Below are 22497 nucleotides of genomic sequence, written 5' to 3'. Positions count from 1 at the left end.
GTAGATTAAGGAGGTATAAAGCAGCAGTTAACTTGTCCAATGCCACATTGACAGCAAGTGCCAGAATTAAAATTTGAAAACAAAAAGACTTCTAAACTGCTGCTCTGTTTAGGTCTCTTCAAGGAAATGCTGTCCAACCCACTCATAATTTGCTACTGGTATGGTCTAGAAATTTCAAAATGAATGGCAATATTTGTATTGCATTATATTTTCTTGGCCTTGATATTACATTCACTTCTCATAGGCATGGGTTTATTCATTTTGGCGATTATATTCTATACGCCTCACCCTCCTTTAATACCTGCTGACTTTCTTGGCTCTTTAGCCCTTCCTGTTGAGGGATATAGAGGAAAATGGGGCCAGGTTAAACTATAGGCTAGTTTTTTTTTTTGCTATCTCCAGCTTTTAAATAGCAACTTTACAGGTCATTTTTAAAAAAAGGCCATCACACTAATATTTTCTCTAGCCTGCAATTTTTCTTTTTTTCCCTCCATTTCATAGTATTTTATTTTTTCTAATAAAGATAGTTTTCAACATTCACTTTTACAAGATTTTGAGTTCCAAATTTTTTTTCTCCCTCTCTCCCCTCCCCAATACAGCACACAATCTGATACATAGCATGCAATTTTTCATCAGTGCTTACCATAACACTGATAAATGAAGCAGTGGTGTGCTTTTTGGGATTCCTAAAGCAAGCAGAAAATGAGTCCAAAGTAAATATATACTGCCTCTTTCTGCACTGGTCTGTAATGCAAGCATTTATTAAGTGCTTACTGTATACTAGGCACTGTGCTTAGATGCTGGGGACACAAAAATAAAAAAACCTTGGCAGTCCCTGCTCTCTGGGAGCTTTGCATTCTCCTGATGGCCATCTGTTGCCTTCTGGAAGTCTTTTCCTAGCTTTGCCACCACCTCTGTGTAACATTCACTTTTAGTCTCAGTTTTCTTATCTGTAGTATGAAGGGGTTGGAGGAGACGATCTTAAAAGACCTCTCTAGCTCCAGAATTCTGTAATTCTGAGTTGTTTTCATCCCAGTTCCTGTTTGGGTTGTGATTGATTACAAAAGTTTCTGAGAGTATTTTAAAGCAAACAAGTCTTGGTGATCAATCTGGGTAAATAACTCTTATTTGGTAGGAACAAAACAAGAAACAGGGCATGACTGAATTAATGACTGATGTTTTTTGTGCAGTTGGTGAACTAACTTCCCAGGCAAATACTGTCAAATGTGTGAAGCAATTGAGGACATTTACTAGATGTCAATAAAGAACCATGACATTTCCTTTTATGTTGCTGTCTTATCAAGAAGGTAGGGCTAGAAGGGAGAACAGATTGGGGGAAGGGATATTCAAAAATACGCCGTTAGGGTGGGGAGAAGGGAGCGATGGGGAGAAAATTTGGAACTCAATATCTTTCGGAAGTGAATGTTGAAAACTAAAAAATAAATCAATTGATTAATTTTAAAAGAGGTAGTCAGTAAATGCTTTATGTATGTATATAATAGGATCAGTCATGGGAGGCTTACTGGAGGAGCTGAGGTCTGACATCTTCAAAAATGTGATAGACATGAATAGGAAGATAAAATAGAAGTGGTAGTTGAGGTGAAATTTAGGCAGAAAGAATGGGATAGCTAACGATACTAATGTGAGGATGGGATGTTCTTGCTCTCCAGTTTAGAGGTGAGCAACTCGCCATTTTAGCCTTCGTTAGTGAAAGTTGGTGAAAGGGAGGGTAGAGATATTTTAATGGTTAGTGTTTTGGATTCTGAATAAATTGGACCCTAGCTGAAAGACTAGGAGATTAGGGGTAACATTGGTAAATATAGCTGACCCTGTTGATAAAATTTACAAGCTAGTATACAGTCATTATTCTATATGTATTTGACTTGGATAAATATTGTTTCAGTATTTCAAATCTATGATTTTGTTATTGGTACTCAGTCCACTGACAGATGGATGATGATGATAGCTAGCATTTTAAGATTCACAGAGCCCTTTAACAAATACGATCTTAATTAATCCTTATAACAACTCTAGGAGATAGGTGCTATCATTATTCCCATTTTAAGTGACTTTCCCATATGTCTAACTTTCATATAGTAGATATCTCAGTCTGGATTTGAATGAAAGTATAACTGATTCTAGGTCCAGTGCTTTTTCCACTGAGCCACCTACCTGGTCTTGGGTAATTGTTACTGATGTGATGAGCCCTGTTAGTGGGTTTCCTCTAATCCTTTTCATCTTGTAAGAAATGATGAAGTGGCTGATTTTAGAAAAATGTTGAAAGACCTTTATGAACTGATGTGAAGTGAAGTGAGCAGAACTAGGGGACTCATCTGCACAGTAACAGTAATGTTGTAGAAAAAGATCATCAAATATGAAAGACTTAACTTCTGATCAATACAATGACCCATTGCAATTCCAAAGTACTCATGATGAGACATGCTATCCCTCTCCAGATAGAGAAATGATGACCTGAAAGTGGAGATTGAAGTATATTTTTTTCTCTTTCTTTTTTGTGTGTGTGTGTGGTGGGGGGACCTTAGCTATTGTGGAAATTTGTTTTGCATGACTTTATGTATTTGTTGTGGGTTTTATTTTTCTTGACTTCTCATCAGGTTGGGAAGAGGTAAAAAAGAGAATTTGGAACTGGAAAAAAAAAAGAATAAAAAAGTCTCTGTGCTTAAGAAAATAGAGATAATTTCAGTAAAGAAAATAGCACTGAGACAACAATGAGATAGCATACCGACTTGGGGGGATGCAACCAAAGCATTCTCTAGGGAAAAATTGATATCTGAAAACACTTTGATCAATGAAAGAAACATGCAACTACAAAAAACTACAAAACCATCAATTTTTTTGATCAAGTGAGGTTTATTTATTTTTTAAAATATTTAATTATTTTTAGTTTTCATCATTCACTTCCATAAGATTTTTTTTTTCTGGCTAGGCAGTGGGGTTAAGTGACTTGCCCAGGGTCACACAGCTAGTAAATGTCAAGTGTGTGAGGCTGGATTTGAACTTAGGTCTTCCTGACTCCAGGGCTAGTGCTCTATCCACTGCGCCACCTAGCTGCCCCTCCATAAGATTTTGAATTCTAAATGTACATTCATATTAAATATATTTTCACATTAGTCATATTTTAAAGATTAATTAGAACCAATGGGAGAAACAACAACAAAAGAGAACAAATAGTATGCTTCCATCTGCATTCGTGGATAGCATTTTCCATCATGAGTCTTTTGGAATTGTTTTAGATCCTTTGTATTGCTGAGAAGAGCTAAGTCTATCAGAGTTAGTCATCGAACCGTGTTGCTGTTAGTGTGTACAGCGTTCAGCATCAGTTCATGTAAATCTTTCCAGGTTTTTCTGAAGTCTGCCTGCTTATCATTTCTTATGGAACAATAGTATTCCATCATATTCACATAGCACAGTTTGTTCAGCCATTCCCCAGTTGATGGGCATTCTCTCAATTTCCAATTCCTGGCCACCACAAAAAGAGTAGACCTAGAAGTGGTATTGCTGGGTCAAAGGGTATGCACAGTTTTATAGCCCTTTTTAAAAAAAAAAATCTCCTGAACAACGAAATAGAAATCTTGAAAGTCAGAGAGAGTAATAAAATCAAAACTAAACAAACCATTGAATTAATAATAAAATATAATTAATAAAATACTAAAATAACAAAAATAGGAGTTGCTTAAAAAAACAATAAAATAGATCATTAGCTAATTTAACTTTAAAAAAGAGGAAAACCGAAACATACTGAAGAACAGAACAAAAAAATAGTGAATTTCCACAACCCAATCTTGGGAGGGTGGGGAAGATTGGATAAGCCATAAATGAACTTCTAAAGGGAAAAAAATCCACAAGCTAATTTTATAAAATGTACAAACCAATTTTATAAAAAATTCAAAGAACAATGCTAACATCACAGAAACTGAAGAAAAATAGGAAAAGAAGGGGTCCTTCCAAATTCCTTCTATGATACAGATATTGTCTTGACAACGTAAACAAGGGAGAGTAAAAACAGATGAAAGAAAATTTTAGACCATTATACTTAATAACATTGATGTAAAATTTTAAAATAAAATTTGACAAAAAAGTTACAGCAACACATCACAAAGATAACTATGACCAAGAGTTAGATTTAGACTTAATTTTTATGCCAGTATTAACAAAACTATCATGTAATGTGCCATATTGATAACAAGGCAACAGATGTCATGTGATTATAAATGTAGATGCAGAAAAGGCTTTTGACATAATACAACACCCCATTTTTGTTTTTAAGAAAATATGAAAATTGGGGTAGCTAGTTGGATGCAGAGGATAGAGCACCCACCCTGGAGTCAGGAGGACCTGATTCAAATAAGCATTAGATACTTACTAGCTGTGTGACTCTGGGCACAAAACAAACAAAACCCAGGAAATTTTTTTGAAAACATGGAAATAAATATACCTTTCTTTAATATAAATATCTATCTAAAACCAAGAGATGACATTATATGTAACTGACAAGTAGTAGTCTTTCTGATAATAAATACTTGGGTAAAGCAAGAATGTTAACTCACTTCTACTACAGTAATAATAATAGCTTGCATCAGTAAGTGTTTTAAGGTTTACAAAGCTTTACCAATATCTCATTTTTTTCCTCACAACCTGAGAGGTTGGTGCTATTATTATCTCCATTTTACAGGTGAGGAAACTGAGGCATTCAGAAGTTAATAGCTACTAAGTGCCTGAGAGCAAATTTGAATTCAAGTCTTCCTGACTCCTGGTCCAGGGTTCTTTCTACCCTGCCACCTACTTGGAAGAGCAATTAATTGACATTAGAGAATTTGGGAACTTAGTATCAGAATTTCAACAAAAATCTTTGCATAATTTTTGGATGGGATTGAAAAAAAATGAGTATCAATTTGTAAACTTCTATTTCAATCTGCGTATGCTTATGAAGTATCTTTTTCAGCTCTGACAGCCATTCAGGCCAAATGGAGCTTAAGAGCCTGACTTTTCAAATGACTATCAATGAATTGTTAAATTAAGATTTTCTAAAATAATAAAACATTAAATTACATTGGTCTTATTTAAAATAGTACAGTTTTGGTGGGGGGGGAGTTTTATGTCATTAATAAAGTATTTAAACATTTATTTCAACTTTATCTCATCCTTTTAAATTTCATTTTTATAAGTATTTTATTTATTTATTCAAGGCATTTGGGGTTAAGTGACTTGCCCTGGGTCACACAGCTAGTAAGTGTCAGGTATCTGAGGCTAGATTTAAACTTGGGTCCTCCTGATTCCAAGGTAGATGCTCTATCCACTGTGCCACGTAGATGCCCCTTGTAAGTATTTTATAATGTGCATAATATATCTGATACATCCTTACAATTTTTTGGCTGATAAAGTTGTGCAGTCCAAAAAGTTTGGATGCTATTACTCATAGTACCTAGTTTAATGTGTAGCACATTGTAGCCATTCAAATATTTATTTACCCTTAATATCTTCCTTTAGTTGAAAGTATTAATGAAAAGCACTTTGTAAGTCCTTTACCATGTTCTAGGCACTAAGGGCTGAAGATACAAAAATTGCTCTTAAGAATCTTGTATTCTAAAAGGAAGAGACTACACGTGGAGGGGAGTGATGGCCATGGAAGGATATTTTAGTTTTAGAAGTCTTAGGGATAGTGAGTAGAGCCCCAAAACAGTTAATAGTTGTATTAATTTCATTACTTTTTCCAGAGAAAGAGGTGGAAAGGGGAGGAGCATGTGGCAGCAATAGTAATGTAGATGCCTCTAGTCAGCAGGAAAAATGGCTAATATATATTGTGGGTAAAATAAATTTTTAAAAATTGGAGTTTTAAGTGCTAGATTTGAAAGTTAGCAGATTTGGAGATGGTAGCTTGCTCACCATTGACTTTAAGTTTGTAGTAAGTATTGTTTCTCACCCTTGTTTAAAATAACACAAGATGAGCAGAGCCAAGAGAACATTGAACACATTAATAGCAACATTGTGCGATGACCAACTTTGATAGACTTAGCTCTTCTCAGCAATACTATGATCTAAGCAATTCCAAAAGACTCATGATGGAAAATGCTATCTACATCCAGAGAAAGAACTATAGAGTCTGAATGTAGATGGAGGCATACTATTTTCTCAATTTTTTTTGTTTTTTTTAATTTCTTATAGTTTTCCCTTTTGTTCTGATTCTTCTTTCACAGCATGACTAATGTGGAAATATGTTTAATATGATTGTACATGTATAGCCTATATCAGATTGCATGCTGTTGTAGGGAGGGAAGGCAGGGAGGAAGAAAAAAATTTGGAACTCAAAATCTTATAAAAGTGAATGTTGAAAACTATCTTTACATATAATTGGAAAAAATAAAATAAGTATTCTGTAGCTTTTGTGGGGTGCAAATTTGTATGTAAATAACAATTATATACAATATCATTGTAAAAGTAGAGAAGTTAGGAAGGATAGATAACATCTTAAGAAGTTAGATAGAGGAGTAATAGGAAATATTACCTTGGGACAGAGAGGCATTTGAATTGAAGAGAAAAGCCTTTTGGCTTCTACTACCTGAGCTAGTCTACAAGCTGCTTCCAGTTTCCCAGATAAGAAAAGAGTTTTGAATTAGAGTTAATATCCACAAAAGGCAGGAAACAAAAGAAAGGGTTCACTTAAAAAAACCCCACAAAATAAGAACATGTAACTTGCATTTATGTTAATAATTGCATTTTAAAAGTTATGTTTCATAAGAGGAAAATGTTAAAGGATTTTAAGTGAGGCAGTTGGGGTTAAGTGAGTTGCCCAGACTCACACAGCTAGGAAGTATTATGTGTCTGAGGCTGTATTTGAACTCAGATCCTCCTGACTGCAGAGCCGGTGCTTTATCCACCTAGTTGACCCTAGTTTTGTTTTTTTTTTTAAGAAGGCAAAAGGAGAAAAAAACTATACACACAAATTCCAAAGTAAATCAACCAAAATACTTGTTTTATTTAAAGATTGTAAACTATAAACAACACTTTGTACCCTCTCACCCTCTTTGGGGTAACATGCCATACAGTTGCTCAAATTCAAATTCCATTGAAATATGTGAGAGTGTCCTACTTTATTTGTAGGAAAATGGTATGGTAGAGGCTGGCATAACATAAATCTGAAGATGTTTATAGTTATTAAGGGCTATGACATTTTCAAGAATTGAAAAGTGGGCGTTACCTAATAAAGGCAGATAAAGGTAGGGAAGTGAATTTGTAAATCGCTGTAAGTAACAATATGTGATGATCCTGACAGATACATCATCTACACCATGAATTGGAACAAAGGTGGTCCTGGTACCAAGAGGGGATTTGGATTTGGCGGATTTGCCATTGCTGCTGGAAAAAAGGAAGAACCGAAGCTCCCACAACAGTCCCATAGTGCCTTTGGGGCAACCAGCTCTTCAGCAGGGTTTGGGAAGTCAGCTCCACCACAGCTCCCTTCTTTCTATAAGATTGGATCTAAAAGAGCAAATTTTGATGAAGAAAATGCGTAAGTTTCTTGCTTTGTAGTAAGTAATCTTGTATAAATTATATGTACTCTACATTTTTTTTAGCTTTATCAGTAGAAATAGAAGCAGAGAGACTTTTTGTGACTTTTTGTTTACTAAAGGGAATTATGTTGCCTTGCTGAAAAGATAAATTTTAGGCCTTTTTTTCCTTCTTTCGCAGGGAGTTATAAATTCTGAGAACTGTAAGAGTTGATTATTTATTATTAGTTGTTTTTCTTTCTTTACTAGCATGACATATATTGATAGCATATAAATTATATTACAAACACAGACCATTGCCAGTACTGGTACAAACTAATATAATTTGCCTCCACACCAACTCATCTATTTTTTAGAAACCAAACTCATAATTTGAGAGGTGAAGAGAAAATCCTTACCCATAAGTGTCCAGTGTTATGTATGACTAATGATATTTGTTGTGCCTAGAATTCTATTTCCCATAGATCATAATGCATATTATTTTATGCTAGAGAAATGAAGCATTCTCATGTAACAGTGATTCCCAATTTTGATATTGTAATACTAGTTATATTAAAAGGTATTATTCTCAAAAAAATTCTGTCAAAATACATTTTAATTCACTTTAATAAAAACAAAGTGTACCTCAACATTGTTAGAAAGATAACATCTATTACAAAATTAATGATAGGTTGTTGTAATTCCAAAAAGATTGGCAATCATCCTTTACGGTTTTCTGTATTATAATATATTGTATCATATAGACAGGAAATAATGATTAAGAATATTTAGAAAAGTGAATTATGTTGGCAAAAGTAGCCTGACAACATATCATAAAATTATGTGGATATTTTTGTTACAGAATGCATTTTTTAAAGAGATATATACTCTGAAGCCACTTAAATTTGGTTCTCAAGTTCTAAAACAATGTTGTCAAAGGTTTATAGAAATCTTTTTGCGGTAATATTTGTTGGGGAGAAAAGATTCTTATACCTAAAGCATATTTAAATAGTGTGATGGATGATAATGGATTGGACTTTCTGTTACTGGAAATTTTCAGCAGATTTCCTCTAAGGATATGTATGGGGGTAAATATCCTCTCTTATCAGAAATACTCCCCCCCACCCTGAATTTATTAATGTTTACAAAAAATTGACCGAGTTTTAAGGTTTTACCCAAAAGTTCTATCTCTTATACAGCTTACTATTTGTTTAATATTTGGTTTCTGTATAAGAATGGAGTGCTACATGTACCATGCTTAAGATTGGTATCTGTAGCTTTAGCAGGTCTGAACATTAGTTTTGTGGTCTTTAGAAGGAAAACTCATTTTAAAGTGGTTTGGAAATTGTAAAGCACTATATAAATTAGGGATTTTTACTTAATTGAAAAACACATGATTTGAGCAGGTAGCTTCAGATGTGGGGATCAGTCTGCTATTTACTGAAGTATACATGTATAAGTCGAATCTGGTTGCAGTGAACTCAGAAGATAATGAAAATACAGGAATTTTGCATTTTGAATATTGCTTTAAATATATAGATCTTCAGGTAGGCCTTGGAAATGCTTGTTAGGGAACATTACAATGAAAACTACTGAATTACACATTTCTAAATCTAACAGGATGAAACATTTATTTTCAAAATTCAGTAAAACAAAATTCCACTGTAAAAGAGTATGTGTTTATTGTAATGGTATCTGACTTTAGATAGCTGGGATGGGGGATAGGTAAAGAATTTTTAAAAACAGTTATCTGCCTATTGTTGTTTTACTAATTGTTTTTAATTTTAAGTTATTTTGAAGATGAGGAAGAAGACTCTAGCAATGTCGATTTGCCTTACATTCCTGCTGAAAATTCGCCTACACGCCAGCAGTTCCATTCCAAGTCAGCAGACTCTGACAGTGATGATGATCCCTTGGAAGCATTCATGGCTGAAGTAGAGGCAAGGCTCTTTAAATAGCTGTCATTAGAATATGCTGTTATTGGAAACAAAACAATAATTGTAGTTACTGGCCAGTGAATTGGAGCACCTTCCTCGAAGACCTTAATAGATTCTTGAGTACTTTATAGATTCTTGGGTATATTTTTCAGGGCTAATGTATGACAAAGGAACTGGAACCTCCTCAATAAAGTAACTTGAATAGTTAACTATAAGATAGAAATAAATTTCATTTCATCCAAAAATTCTTAGGGAAAATATACAAATTTTAAAAAGTATACTGTTTGGAAGATACTTGAAATTTAATCGAGTATTTTTTTTAATCCTTTTCTCTTCAAACTCTCATCTTTCATGACATTCTGTTTTACTTCTCTTCTCTATTTTCTGGCCAGTCTTTTCTGTCTTTACAGGTTTCTCATCCTCATTCTGTCCTCTTTTAAGGATGGATAATCCTTAAGGACATGCCTTTGACTATGATATCTTTCTTTATATTTTTTCCCATGGTGATCATGCCCACTTGAAATGGCTTTAGCTATCATTCCTTAGTGCTCTGTGTTGTGTAGTTGAAAAAGCTGAAGAGTAGGAGTTGGTATACTTAAATTCTGTTTATTAATTTGCAACCAACAAGATATGTGGTCTTACATCAGTCACTTAATCTTTCTTGGGCTTTGATGTCTTCATCTTATAAATTTATAGTTTAACTAGGTGATTTCTAAGGTACTACCCAAATTTAAGAAGATAATGTAAATGTATTCTTCTAGGCTTTTACTTTGCTCTTGCATTGCATACAAAATTTCTAACTACTCATTATATGTTCTCATTTGAATGCTAGCTCAATTTAGCATATCTAAAATTAAACTTTTTATGTTGTTTCTTGCATCTCTCCCCCCCAATATCAAGCCAGTTCCTTTTCACGTCCTCATTTTTGGTAATGGTACATTACTCATGTCATCTAGACTTGGAGTCATTTTTTATTTTTCCCTTTTCTTTCCTTCTATCAGTCACCATTTCCTGTTAATTCTTCATCAGTATCTCTCCCACCCATTTCTTCTTTTTCTTTCCCATTGCTACTTACCCAAGTTGAGACCCACATTACTTCTTTAAAAAAAAATTTTTTTAGATACTTTATATTTTCTACTTGATGTTCATTTCTGCATGTCAAATTCCTTTCTTCCCTGTATCCAGTGACCCCTATCTTGTAACAAAGATATAAAAGGAAAGAAAAAAAGCATTTCTGCAAAACCAACCCAACTTATTCACTGCATCTGAATAAATGCAATATTACACACCTCTGATCCCCCACCTCCACAAAAGTGAAGGAGGTACATTTTTGTAATGTATCTCCAGGTCAAAGCTTGGTAATTGTAATTACACAACATTCAGTTCACTTTATTCTTTCCGTTCACTTTGTTATTGTTATTTATATTGTTCCCTTAGTTCTTCTTTTTTAACTGTATCAGTTCATGTGAATCTTGCCATATTTCTCTAAGTTCTTCATATTCGTTATTTCTTATGGTAATAGATAGACATTTAGTCATTCCCCGGTGGATGGGCATTTGCTTTGTTTTCAGTTCTTTGCTACCATAAAAAAGTGCTGCTATGAATACTTTGGTTTGTATGGAGCCTTTCCTTCTGGCTCTGACATACTTGGGTATATGCTAATAAGCAAACCAAAGATCATTAGGTTAAAGGGTATAAACTTTTTAGCATAATTCCAAAATGGATAGACCAATTCATAGTTAAACCAATAAAGCCCCTCCAACATTGACTGTTTACATCTTTTGTCATCTGGAACAGGCTTCTGAATATAAGAGAAGTTCATTTTGTTTTGCATTTTTTCACATTAGTGAGTTGGAGCATTTATATGGAGCATATTTATAGTTTTCAATTCTTATGAGAACTACGTATTCATATTCTTTGACTACTTATTGATTAAGGAATGGCTCTTAGCCATATGTTTGTGTTTTCCAATAAAAGGATTTAAGAACCTTATTAGAGATATTAGATATGGATATTTTCATTTTTCCAAGGATACTATCACGTATTCTAGCTGCATTAGTTTTTTGGTCAATGTAATCAAAATTGTCTGTTTTATCTTTTGTAAAAGATATACCTCTATGCCTTTTTTGTTCAAGAGTTCTCCCAATAGGCATAGTTGTGAAAGATGCCTTCTTCTATTTTCCTCCATTTTTTTTAAATGGTGTGACCTTTTGTATTTAAATTGAATATTTGTTTGGAATTAATTGTGATGCATAGTCTGATATGCTGGTTGAAACTTTTTTCTTTTTTGCCAAACATTTCCAATTTTTTAATCATTTCTTATCACACATAGGGAGGTTTTCCCCAAGTAGTATGTGTAACCTAGTTTATTGGATAGCCTTGTTTCTTCATATCTTTCCAGTCTTCTTGTACTTTATTCTTTTACTTTACTTTATGGTCCAGCAACTGGCCTTCTTAGTGTTCTTCTCACATGACACTCTTATCTCCTGATTCTCCATGCCTTTTCATTGGATATCCCCCATACCTGGAATTCATTCTTTCCCTCCCCATCTTCACCTCCTAGCTTCCCTAGTTTCCTTCAGAACTCAGCTCACATCTTGCCTTCCACAGGGGATCTTTTCAGGCTCTTCCTTTTCTCGATACTCAGTTGCTTGTATCTTCTCTTTGAGATTACCTTCCATCTACTCTGCATGTATCTTGTTTTTATATAGTTGTTTGTGTGCTGTTGTCTCCTCCATTAAAATGTGAGCTTCTTGATAGCAGAGAACATGTTCTTGGCTTCTGTTTCTAGCTCTTAGCACAGTGCCTGGCACCTAGTCAGTTCTTAACATGTGCTTGTTGATAGACTGTTCAGTTTTTTATCCTTCTTATCCAGTGTCTTCCACTGATATATTTTTTAACAAGTAGCAAATAGTTTTAATGATTATTGCTTTGTAATACAATTTGAGATCTAAAAATGCTCTTCCCTGCCATTTTTTCCATTGAAATTCTAGACTTGTTCTCCTCTAAATGAATTTTGTTATAATTTTGTCTGGCTCTGTTAATTGGTTTAGCACTAAATCTCTAATTCAGGTACTGTCAGCCTTTCATTATATTGATGTGGCCCAATAATAAGCATTGAATATCTCTGCAAATAATTTAAATCATTTCTTTTAAAAGTGTTTTGTAATTGTGTTCACATAATGTTTGACTTTGTTTTGGTAGATTGATTCCTAGGTATTTTAAGTAAGAAAATTGCCATGTCAGACACCCTTCCCACGCTCATCCATCCCACACTTCCCTCCATCATTACTAAGTTTGTTTCTGTTGCAGGAAGATAGAGCAGGATGTATATTTGAGCTTGTGATGTATCCTCCTCTTTCCATCTCCTACTTTGTTCATTTCTTTTGTCTCTGACAGTTGCTGAGCAGTGGAGAAGGGGAAAGTGAATCCATCAGTGAACATTTATTAAGCACCTGCTATGTGCCAGACACTGTGCTAAGTGCATGGTGGATCTGATATATTTTATTATCTTTCTATTTGGATTGTTTCTTTTAATAAATAAGCCTTTTATCAGTTCTACCCTGTCATTTCCCAAAAGAAAAAAAATGTTGTGGTTGATGTATCTGAACAGTTGCTATTATATATCCCTTATGTAAAAGCACTTAGCATAAATTATCTCCACCTGAAACTATTTACCTTTTCACCTTGAAGGAGCTTGGTTTGAGATTCGGTGGGCTTTTGGCAGTAGCTTTTGAAAGCAGAACTGAAGAAGCCAATGTAAATTTGGGAAAACTGACCTCAGTATACTCATTTTATAATTCATCTGTTAGATAACTTGATATATCAATGATTTAAAGACAAACATTCCTCATGAGAATTTTTTTAAAAATTGAATATTAGACAAAAAAAGAAAAGCAGTAAACAGGTTAGTATATGTCTTGAAAAATTATCGTAACTATTATCCTTTGCTGAACAAGGCAAAAGACAGGATAGAATGTGGTGCACAGAAAGAAGGTTGGTGTCAGGGGTCCTGCAGTAGCAGTGGGATGATGTTTTCCTTTCCTTCCAGGGATTGGAAGCGATGTTAGAGAAAAACGTAAAATGAGAGAGAGGAAGAAGGAGAGGGAGAGGGAGGGAGAAAGAGGGAGAGAGGAGTGGAAAAGCCAAGTAGAGAACAAGTTTTTCTGTTACTTCAAAAGCCCTATCCCACACATCCACAGGGGAATGGGAAGTGAACTTGCCATGTCAAGAAGGTCTCCACTTTTTGGGTCAGCCTTTCATGTATAAGAAGTCAGGTGTTCATAAGTTGGGGATTATATGTTCTCAAAAACTTGAGCTTTTCGATTCAGTGATCCAGTAGCTGTTTTTTTTGTTTTGTTATTGTTTTGCTTAAATCTTTTTGGTTTAGCATTAAGAAAGGGTCATACTGATCAAATCTTCTCAGTATGCAGTGGATCCTTATAGAATTTTGGGTCAGGAAGATTAGATAGTCCCTTAAGAGAATTATTTTCAAAGTACAGTGTCTTCTAAACTGAAGCTTTACTCTTAATTAGCTTTTGTAAGTATTTTAACTGTAACGGGAGAAGAGCTGAACTGCTTGTTCTTTCCCTGGGTTTCATGTAGTAAAATCGAAACAAATTTTTAAGAAAAAAACTCTCATTTTCAAAAGTTAGTTTGGTTGACAGTTTGTAACAGGCCATGGGGTAATTTTTCTACTGGCAATAATCTCACCTTTTTTTTTTTTCTTAAAAGAAAATTTTGTATCTATTCTGGATCTGCTTTGACCTCTGTAAAATGAAATGATTGAGTTAGATGGGCTGAAGGCCCTTCCAACTCTTACATTCTCTGCTTATAAGGTCCCTCGTTGCTGTGTTTTATATGCTGTAGTTTTTGTTGTTGTTCCATTAGGATCAAGCAGCTCGGGACATGAAGAGACTTGAGGAAAAAGACAAGGAAAGAAAAAACGTGAAGTAAGTTGCTTTCCTCATTTCACAAAATTTACGTGGAATAAATACTGCAATATTACGAAGCTCTTTTCCAAGCTCATAGAATTAATAACAACATCAACAAAAAGGTTTTGGCTTGGTTTAGCATCCTGAAAAGTCTGTCTTTATGCAGTAGAGGAGAGGCATCATGGTATAGTGGAAAGAACATGAGCTTTGAAGTCAGAAGATTTCAAAATTCAAACCCTGCCTCTGTCACAATCTTGATAGTTTCCTCATCTGTAAAATGAGAAGATTGGACTAACTGACCTTTAACATCCTTTCCTGCTCTAAATCTATAATCTTGTGTCCAGAGCTCGAGCATCTGGAGAGCTTTTCAACTTTCAGGGGCTAAAAATACTCAGTGGCAAAATGAAAACATCAGGTAAGAAACAGTAGTCTTTCCACAGTTAATGCTAGAAAGGGCTAGATGGCTCAGTGGATAGATGACTGGCCCTACAGTCAGGAGGACCCGAGTTCAAACCTTGGGCAAGTCACTTAACCCTGTTTCCCTCAGTTCTCATGTGCAAAATGAGCTGAAGAAAGGAATGGCAAACCACTATAGTATTTTTGCCAAGAAAACCCTAAACAGGGTTCATGGAGAGTCAGACATAACTAAAATGACTCAGTAACAATAGAATGCTAGAAAAAAATCACGTCCCGGATTTGGACTCAGAGCTCTTTTGTTTCAGTCCAGATTCTTTAAAAAAACAATCATTCCTGTATGTCAGCACCATGTCAGTAAATTGAGGCTAATGCCTACCCTTACTTGCAGAGTAACTGGTAAATGGTTACATTCACAAAATGCTATATATTCTTCAGAACAAATGGCAATTTTATTTTGACAGTGATATGTCTTAGCAGTTTTACAACTTTAAATGCTTTCTTTTCTGGGAAAGGAGATTCTTCCCATGCTTCATTCTATACTTCCACCTCCAAAAGTGATGGGGAAGAGGGTGAGGAGGGAAAGCCCCATACATACACAGTCTTGCAGAGATTTTGGGCAGTAGGCACAACTGATATCCACTTGTAGTATTTTTGATTTTTTTGACTAGTTTAGTTCTCAGTGCATCAGGCCTTTGTCAAAGCCATATGGAGGTTTAGCCTTCTCCTGGCTGCTCTACGATGTTTGGTGTTGCTCCTTGTTAATATAGGAATTTGTCAGTGATAAAGGCAGGCAGGAAGTCTGCCTAGAGAGTAAGGTGGGGAGCTGAATAGTCATACTGTTTGTAACTCCTGAGTGTTGGACTGAGATCATTAATATTTATCACCAGAGTAGAATGCTCCTTAGCATAATATGAATTGCTTCTTAGTGGTGTCAAGCACTGAAATAGTAAGGGAACTAATACTGTTTTAAGTTTCTGTGTTCCCTATAGTGACTGGTTTTGGCTGAAGGCCTTCACTCAGCTTGACTCTAGTGGCTATTTAGCTTTACCAGGTTCTTTCATTTTAAGAGCCAGAAATCTGGGGTATTAAGAAAGTTGTATTGTCATCAGAATATGCAAGGATATGTAAAAGCTTGATGCCCTTGGGTATTTTTTTTATATAGGCTTTTATTTATATAAATTCTTGTTATAACTGCATGGGAAATCCTGATGACAGTGCTGGGCTGTGTTGCATGGGGTTGATAAGGCGAGGTGCTTTCTCATGTGTCTCCAGAAAGTTTCTGTTCTCCTTAAAAGCTTGTCAGTAATATATGCTTCCAGGAATTCCAAGCCATCCAATTAGAAAGAAGCGCATACTTTCTCAATGAATATGCACATAATAGTTTACAGTATTTTAATTGTTGCTTGTTACTGTTAGTGTCTATTCTTCCAATACTGAATGGAACTCAACACTAAATCTGCTATAAGTTTGGAGCTGGGTATGTGGAACATTTGCAGGGAAGTTTGTTTCTCCGCTTGTTTTTCCAGGGGTATTCGAGATGACATTGAAGAGGAAGATGACCAAGTGAGTTCCTATGCAGTATTTTTATCTTTTATTTTTACCCCCCCAAAAGTCTACAGTAGGGATAAACCAGAGCTTAACTTCGTTGAAATAAAGACTCAGCCATTCCTGACAGCAGAAAATAGTTTCACCTAACTTGCTACATTTCCAAATGTAGCAAAGGAGTACATGGCTTTCCACCATGTTGAGTAAGGAAACTTTAATGTAATATTTTTAAAGAATGAGTTTTTATGGTTTGAATATTTAAATCCAAAATTAGTGTCCATTTTGGTAAATCAAGATGTTAGATTTAACAGTGTTAGTGTGGAATCTACGTAGCTTCTCACCTAATGCCTTTTCTGAAGGGTCTGTTGAGGTTTCTTGTCTATCAAAATGGGTTGCTAACTATATATTGACCGTGCAGTGTTAGTTTTTTACTCCTCAGTTTTGGGATGGTGTGGAGGGAACAGAAATGAGCAGTAGCCCTTTCCAGGTTTGTGGCATTTTTATTTTGGGACAGCTTCCAAACTTGGTATTGGTGGGACAGCACTGTGTATTCTACAACCTCAAGGACAGTAGGTATAGAGCACATCTTAGGAAGCCAGGCTGTGGGACTCCATTTCTGAGTCATTATCTTCTTTCAAAAACCATGTTATTTTGTGGTACTAACTGAACATCATAGCTGTTTTGCTAATTTCCCTTGATTGTCCTTCCTATGGACTTTCTGACTATTGATATTAGAAGAATCATCACTAGTGAATATCTTGTCCTACATGATAAGTGTGTAAAGTGAGCAACCATCTGATTATTGATGCAAGAAATTTTTTCTCTCCTGTGTTAGGGTGTGATTTTACTTTTGTGTTTTCCTGCAGGAAGCTTATTTTCGATACATGGCAGAAAACCCTACTGCTGGTATGGTTCAGGAAGAGGAAGAAGATAACCTGGAGTATGACAGTGATGGAAATCCCATTGCACCCTCCAAAAAAGTCATTGATCCCCTTCCTCCCATTGATCATTCAGAGGTATGACAGTGCTGCTTTTGAAGGTTTGCTTTTTCTTCAGGTATATTCCTGAGCTTTTCTTATAATGGTGGCTGATCTGGGTCTCTCTTCATGTAGTCTGATAGTGTAATAAAAATGCTTGTTGTTGGGTCAGAAATTCCAGACTCAAGATTTTTTTTAAAGTACTTGCTATTGATGACTTTAGAGTAAATCTTTGTAAGCCAGTTGTGCTTGTTTGACAGAGTTAACAGTTACTGTCTCTACTGAACAGGTGAAATAATGGTTCTTACAATGCTCCAAGCGCCTATTTTACCATTTCATACACAAGCTGGGGAAATAGAAAATGTACATTCACATTAGATGTAGGAATGGTTTGTATCCTAGCTTTTCTAATTTGTAACTGTGATCAAGTCATTCACCTCTCTGAGCCTAAGTATCTTCATCTGTAAAATCTGTAAAGTCATCCTATATTAATGCCTTCCACTAATGCTTCATTATGACATGGGTGTGAACCCTAAGTTCTCAGAGTCACACAATATAAAATCTAGAAGGGAGGCCATCTTGTCCAGTGTGACCTGACTAGTGATCCCCTTTAGGTTATCATCACTAATCCTATCTGGCTTGAAAATGTCTATTGAGGGGGAGATCCATTATCTCCTAAGGCAGCCTATTTCATTTTGGGATAGTTCTGATTGTTAGGAACGTTTGTTTTATGTTAAGCCTCAATCTGCTTCTTTCTGTTTTTGCCTGTTAACTTTCTCTTTGCCCTCTGGGGCCAAATAGAACAAGTCATGTGCCTCTTTACACATGACTGTCATTCATCTGTCTTAGTCTTCTTTTCTTAAGGCTAAATAAACATCCTTAGTTCCTGTGTTGTATGACATGTTTTTTCATTCCTCTTGCCTTTCTGGTTGCCCCCTTTGAGTTTATTGGTGTATTTTTTAAAATACGGTATTCAAAATTGAACATAATATTTTAAGTGTGGCCTGTCAGGCAGAATATATATCAGAATGATTATATCCCGCGTTCTGGATAGTTCTTTAAAAAAAATTTTTTTTAAGGCAGTTGGGGTTAAGTGACTTGCCCAGAGTCACACAGCTAGTAAGTGTCAAGTGTTTGGTCTGAGGCCGGATTTGAACTCAGGTCCTCCTGACTTCAGGGCTGGTGCTCTATCCACTGTGCCACTTACCTGCCCCTAAAAAATTTTTGTAATTAAATATTTCTTTTTTCTCTTTCTTCCCCTATTGAAAAACAAAGAAAAACAAAACCATTGTAACAATATACAATGAAGCAAAACAAATTCCCATTTTATCCCTGTCTAAAAATGTCATGGGTTAGGAGGCAATGAATTTTTAGCCACCAAAATTTATGAAGAGACATGATATACTATTTGGAAAGTCTTAACTAAACTGGAAAGCAATAAACTGGGGCCTAGGCTGGTTCATTTTGGAGATTCATTTCTGGAAGGTTGGTCACTGGGTAATAATAATTTTTTTTTTGAGAAGGCCATATCAGTTTATGAATGTAAACCAGTCTCCTAAGGTATATAGGTCTCCTAAGGTAAATGGCTTGCAGTTTATTGAAAAGATCCCCTACACTAATGCAATCACAGATACGTTGAAGTAATGAAAGCATCAAAATCCTATTGTGATTATTTTTCAGAAACCACAGAGCTTTATATTAAAAATGAAATTGTCTTGATTCTTGAACTCTAAACTAACTTTGAATAATTGGACCTGCAGATTGACTATCCACCATTTGAAAAAAATTTCTACAATGAGCATGAAGAGATAACCAGCCTCACCCCACAGCAGGTGATAGATCTCCGACATAAGCTCAATCTTCGGGTAAGAGAATCATTAAGTCTAATGCTCGTGAATTGAGGCTAATTAGGCCAAAGTTTGGCTAACCAAATATAAAATAGCTGCAAATTTGCTTTCTCATGCTTTCTCTTCTCATTTAGAATACTGATTTAATTCTTGAGGTGTCGTGCATCTTGATTTATTTCTGTGGGCATTAGTGCATAAGTAACTGAGTGAGAATGGACAAGTTGTTCATGATGTCTCCATTATCCTTTTTGAACAAACAAGGCACTGGCAATTTGAATCAATCAAGTATAGAATCGCTCACTTTTGTACTATGTGGCTTAGAGGCTGTCGTAGAAAGACAAGACTGGATCAGTATTCTAGAAGAGCTTGCAGTCTAGTTGGAGGGATAAGCCTAACATTAGGATGACAGGTGTATCAGTTGATGCAAAAAAATCTTATGGTTTTACTGTAATTTCTTCTATTTGCAAACACACTTTAATAATTACAAGCAGATATTATAATTTTACTTTTGAATAACTATTTTTCTTCCTACTTTCCTTTTTGTTATCCTACTTTCTATAGTTTCTTTGCCTTATGGATAAAACAAATGCACAGTGTATTAATTGATAATAGCTTAGTCCTTCAAGGTATTTTGGAATTGTTATATCATCTCAGTGATATTTCTTTTAAAAGATACTAAAGAAATCTTTTGATGAGGAGAAAGGGGCTTAAAACCTTTGCAAAAATAATATATTGAATATATGTAATACAATATTATGGTATATATTTTGAATGCCTTTAAATTTTTCACGCAGGAGTTTTTTGTACAAAATATTGGATAGGACAGATTTGGCTACGATCGAGACTTCATGTTAACTACAGATAAAAGTCTGTTGAACTATAATTGTCAGTAAACTGTCAGTAAAATTATCATTTCTAATTTTTAGGTCTCTGGTGCTGCTCCACCCAGACCGGGAAGTAGTTTTGCTCACTTTGGATTTGATGAGCAACTTATGCATCAGATTCGGAAATCAGAATACACGCAGCCTACTCCCATCCAGTGTCAGGTGAGTAGTTAAAACATGAAAGGAAAGTAAGTTGAAGGGAATGCCCCTCTCAGAACAAATATAAGCAATAAACAATGATGTTAAGATCAGTTCAGAACAATATGATCCAGAATTGAAACTGTATTAGCATGTCTTCAGCGTAGTTCTGTAGCTTTTATAGATATACACAAATAAATACGTCACCAACCTATATAAAGCCTTGAGTGTCTGACACTTTAGAAACCAGAGTCAAGGAACTGAGCCATAATACCTTCTGACTAATGAACAACTTAAAACAAAAATCCTCCTAGTATGAAGGAAGCAGCGCAGAGTGCACATACAACGTAGAAATTTTGGGGGCTTGCTTAGATGATGCCATAGGTGTTGGGTGTCACCATTGTTTTATTTCATCACAAAAAAGCAATTTATTTCTTTCAGTGAGAGCTTTTTATATAGGAATGAGAATAGTATGATCTGCCTATTAAAATCAAATATCTTTTGTTTCTATATATTTTCATTCGCAGCGTATCCCTCTTTTCCCCATAACCAGAGAGTCATTCCTTGTAACAAAGAATAAAAAAAAAAGATGGGGAAAAACTGTTCAGCAAGATTAACCAACATTCAGATCCAACAGTGTGCAGTGTTCCCCATTCATAAAGAAGGGAGGGTGGTGCATTCTTACGTCTCTTGTTTGGAGTCAAGCTTGAGCATCCCTAATACACAAAGTTCAATTCCTGTTTTTTTGTTCTTTCCATTTAAATTGTTGTCATAATATACATTGTTTTCCTAGTTCTCTTTAGTTTACTTTACATCAGCTTATTTAAAGCTTTCTATGCTTCCTGTATTCTTCATAGTTACTGTTTCTTAAGGTACAATATTATTACATCCCATTGATTTACTAATATTTATTTATCCATTTCTCAGTAGGCATCTATTGTGTTGATGAGTTTTTGTCACTAGAAAAAGTGCCATTCTAAATATGTTGGTGTTTGTAGGACTGTTGTCCTCATTGTTTTTGTCAGGGGCAGCTAGGTGGTGAAGTGGATAGAGTACCAGCCCTAGAGTCAGGAGGACCTGAGCTCAAATCTGGTCTCAGACCAGACACTTGACACTTAATAGCTGTGTGACCCTAGGCAAGTCACTTAACCCCAATTGCCTCTCCAAAAAAAAATCATACCAACAAACCTTGTTGTTTTTGTCTTTGACCCTGGGGCAGATGCTGTCATTGGGATTTGTGGATTAAAGGGTTTGGCTGTTTCAGTCACTTGAGAGTCACATTAAGTATTTTTTCAGTCTTACAAAATGAATCTGTTTATATTCTGTTAAGTGTTTTAGTGACAAATTGACATAAAAGAAGTCTTTCTCTTTATTAATCTAAGGATGATATAGGAGTTCTGGCTTAGAATTTATATAGCCCAGAATGTTCTTTTTCTGTTCATCATAGAGGTTGTGGTGACTGATCTGTTAGTAGGTCTTCTTAAATATAGCTTTGAATTGAGATGTCACTTTTTTCAGGGTGTTCCAGTGGCACTTAGTGGAAGAGATATGATTGGCATTGCCAAAACAGGTAGTGGGAAAACTGCAGCCTTTATCTGGCCCATGCTGATTCACATTATGGATCAGAAGGAATTGGATCCGGGGGATGGACCCATCGCCGTGATTGTGTGCCCTACCAGGGAGCTGTGTCAGCAGGTAAGAAAGGTGCATTTGAGGAAGACTAGCCTCAGACATAGAATGGCCTGCAATAGCCAGAGGAGTTAATTTCCACCAATGGCCTCAGAAGCATTATCTTCCTTTTTTGTTTTTAAATCAGACTCTTCCCAAGAAGGACCATTGTGGGATTTGGTTACAATTTTTTTTCTTTCATTTCCTCAAAATTATTTTATAATCAGTAAAAATGTAGTGTCAAGATCAAGATCAATGAAGAGACTTCACTTTTAACATGAGATATTAGATAGCCTATTGAATAACATGATTTTGATCCAAGGCTGGTTGTCAGTTTACATTTCAGACAAATTGATAGTTGCAAGTTTTAAATAAATGCCATTGCAGGTGGCAAGGAAGGAGTGCTGAGCTTAGAGTTAATAGAGACCTGAGTTGCTAGTTGTCTGACCACAGGCAAGTCTCTGTCTCTCAGAGCTTCAGTTTCCTCATCTGTAAAATGAGGGTGATACCTGCTGTGCCTATCTGATGAAGTTATGGTGAGGACCAAATGAGTAAATGTATGTAAAGCTCCTTATAAACCTTAACATACTGTGTAATAGTCAGCTATTATTGTCACACTCAAAATTTCTTATAATTTTTTTTGTG

At 35.3% G+C, this 22497-nt stretch overlaps 1 protein-coding gene across 7 annotated transcripts in view; it reads left to right on the top strand.

The window, feature by feature from the left end:
* DDX42 (DEAD-box helicase 42) overlaps positions 1-22497 on the top strand; it is a 40914-nt gene that overhangs the window by 3745 nt on the left and 14672 nt on the right. For 5 of the 7 annotated variants that reach the window (XM_020997329.2, XM_020997327.2, XM_020997328.2 and 2 more), the window contains 8 exons: positions 7292-7528; positions 9295-9445; positions 14333-14394; positions 16320-16356; positions 17205-17354; positions 19076-19180; positions 20089-20208; positions 21703-21879. In XM_020997329.2, the coding sequence (XP_020852988.1) occupies positions 7308-7528; positions 9295-9445; positions 14333-14394; positions 16320-16356; positions 17205-17354; positions 19076-19180; positions 20089-20208; positions 21703-21879 (1023 nt within the window). In that variant the 5' untranslated portion in view covers positions 7292-7307. Of the gene's footprint in view, positions 1-1190; positions 1308-7291; positions 7529-9294; positions 9446-14332; positions 14395-16319; positions 16357-17204; positions 17355-19075; positions 19181-20088; positions 20209-21702; positions 21880-22497 lie in introns of those variants that run through there. The other 2 variants (XM_020997325.2, XM_020997330.2) reach the window with 2 other exon arrangements.

Source organism: Phascolarctos cinereus, unplaced genomic scaffold (genome assembly GCF_003287225.1).
Source record: "Phascolarctos cinereus isolate Bilbo 61053 unplaced genomic scaffold, phaCin_HiC Scaffold_5;HRSCAF=322, whole genome shotgun sequence".
NCBI lineage: Eukaryota > Metazoa > Chordata > Mammalia > Diprotodontia > Phascolarctidae > Phascolarctos > Phascolarctos cinereus.
This window is presented reverse-complemented; position numbering and strand designations above follow the sequence as displayed.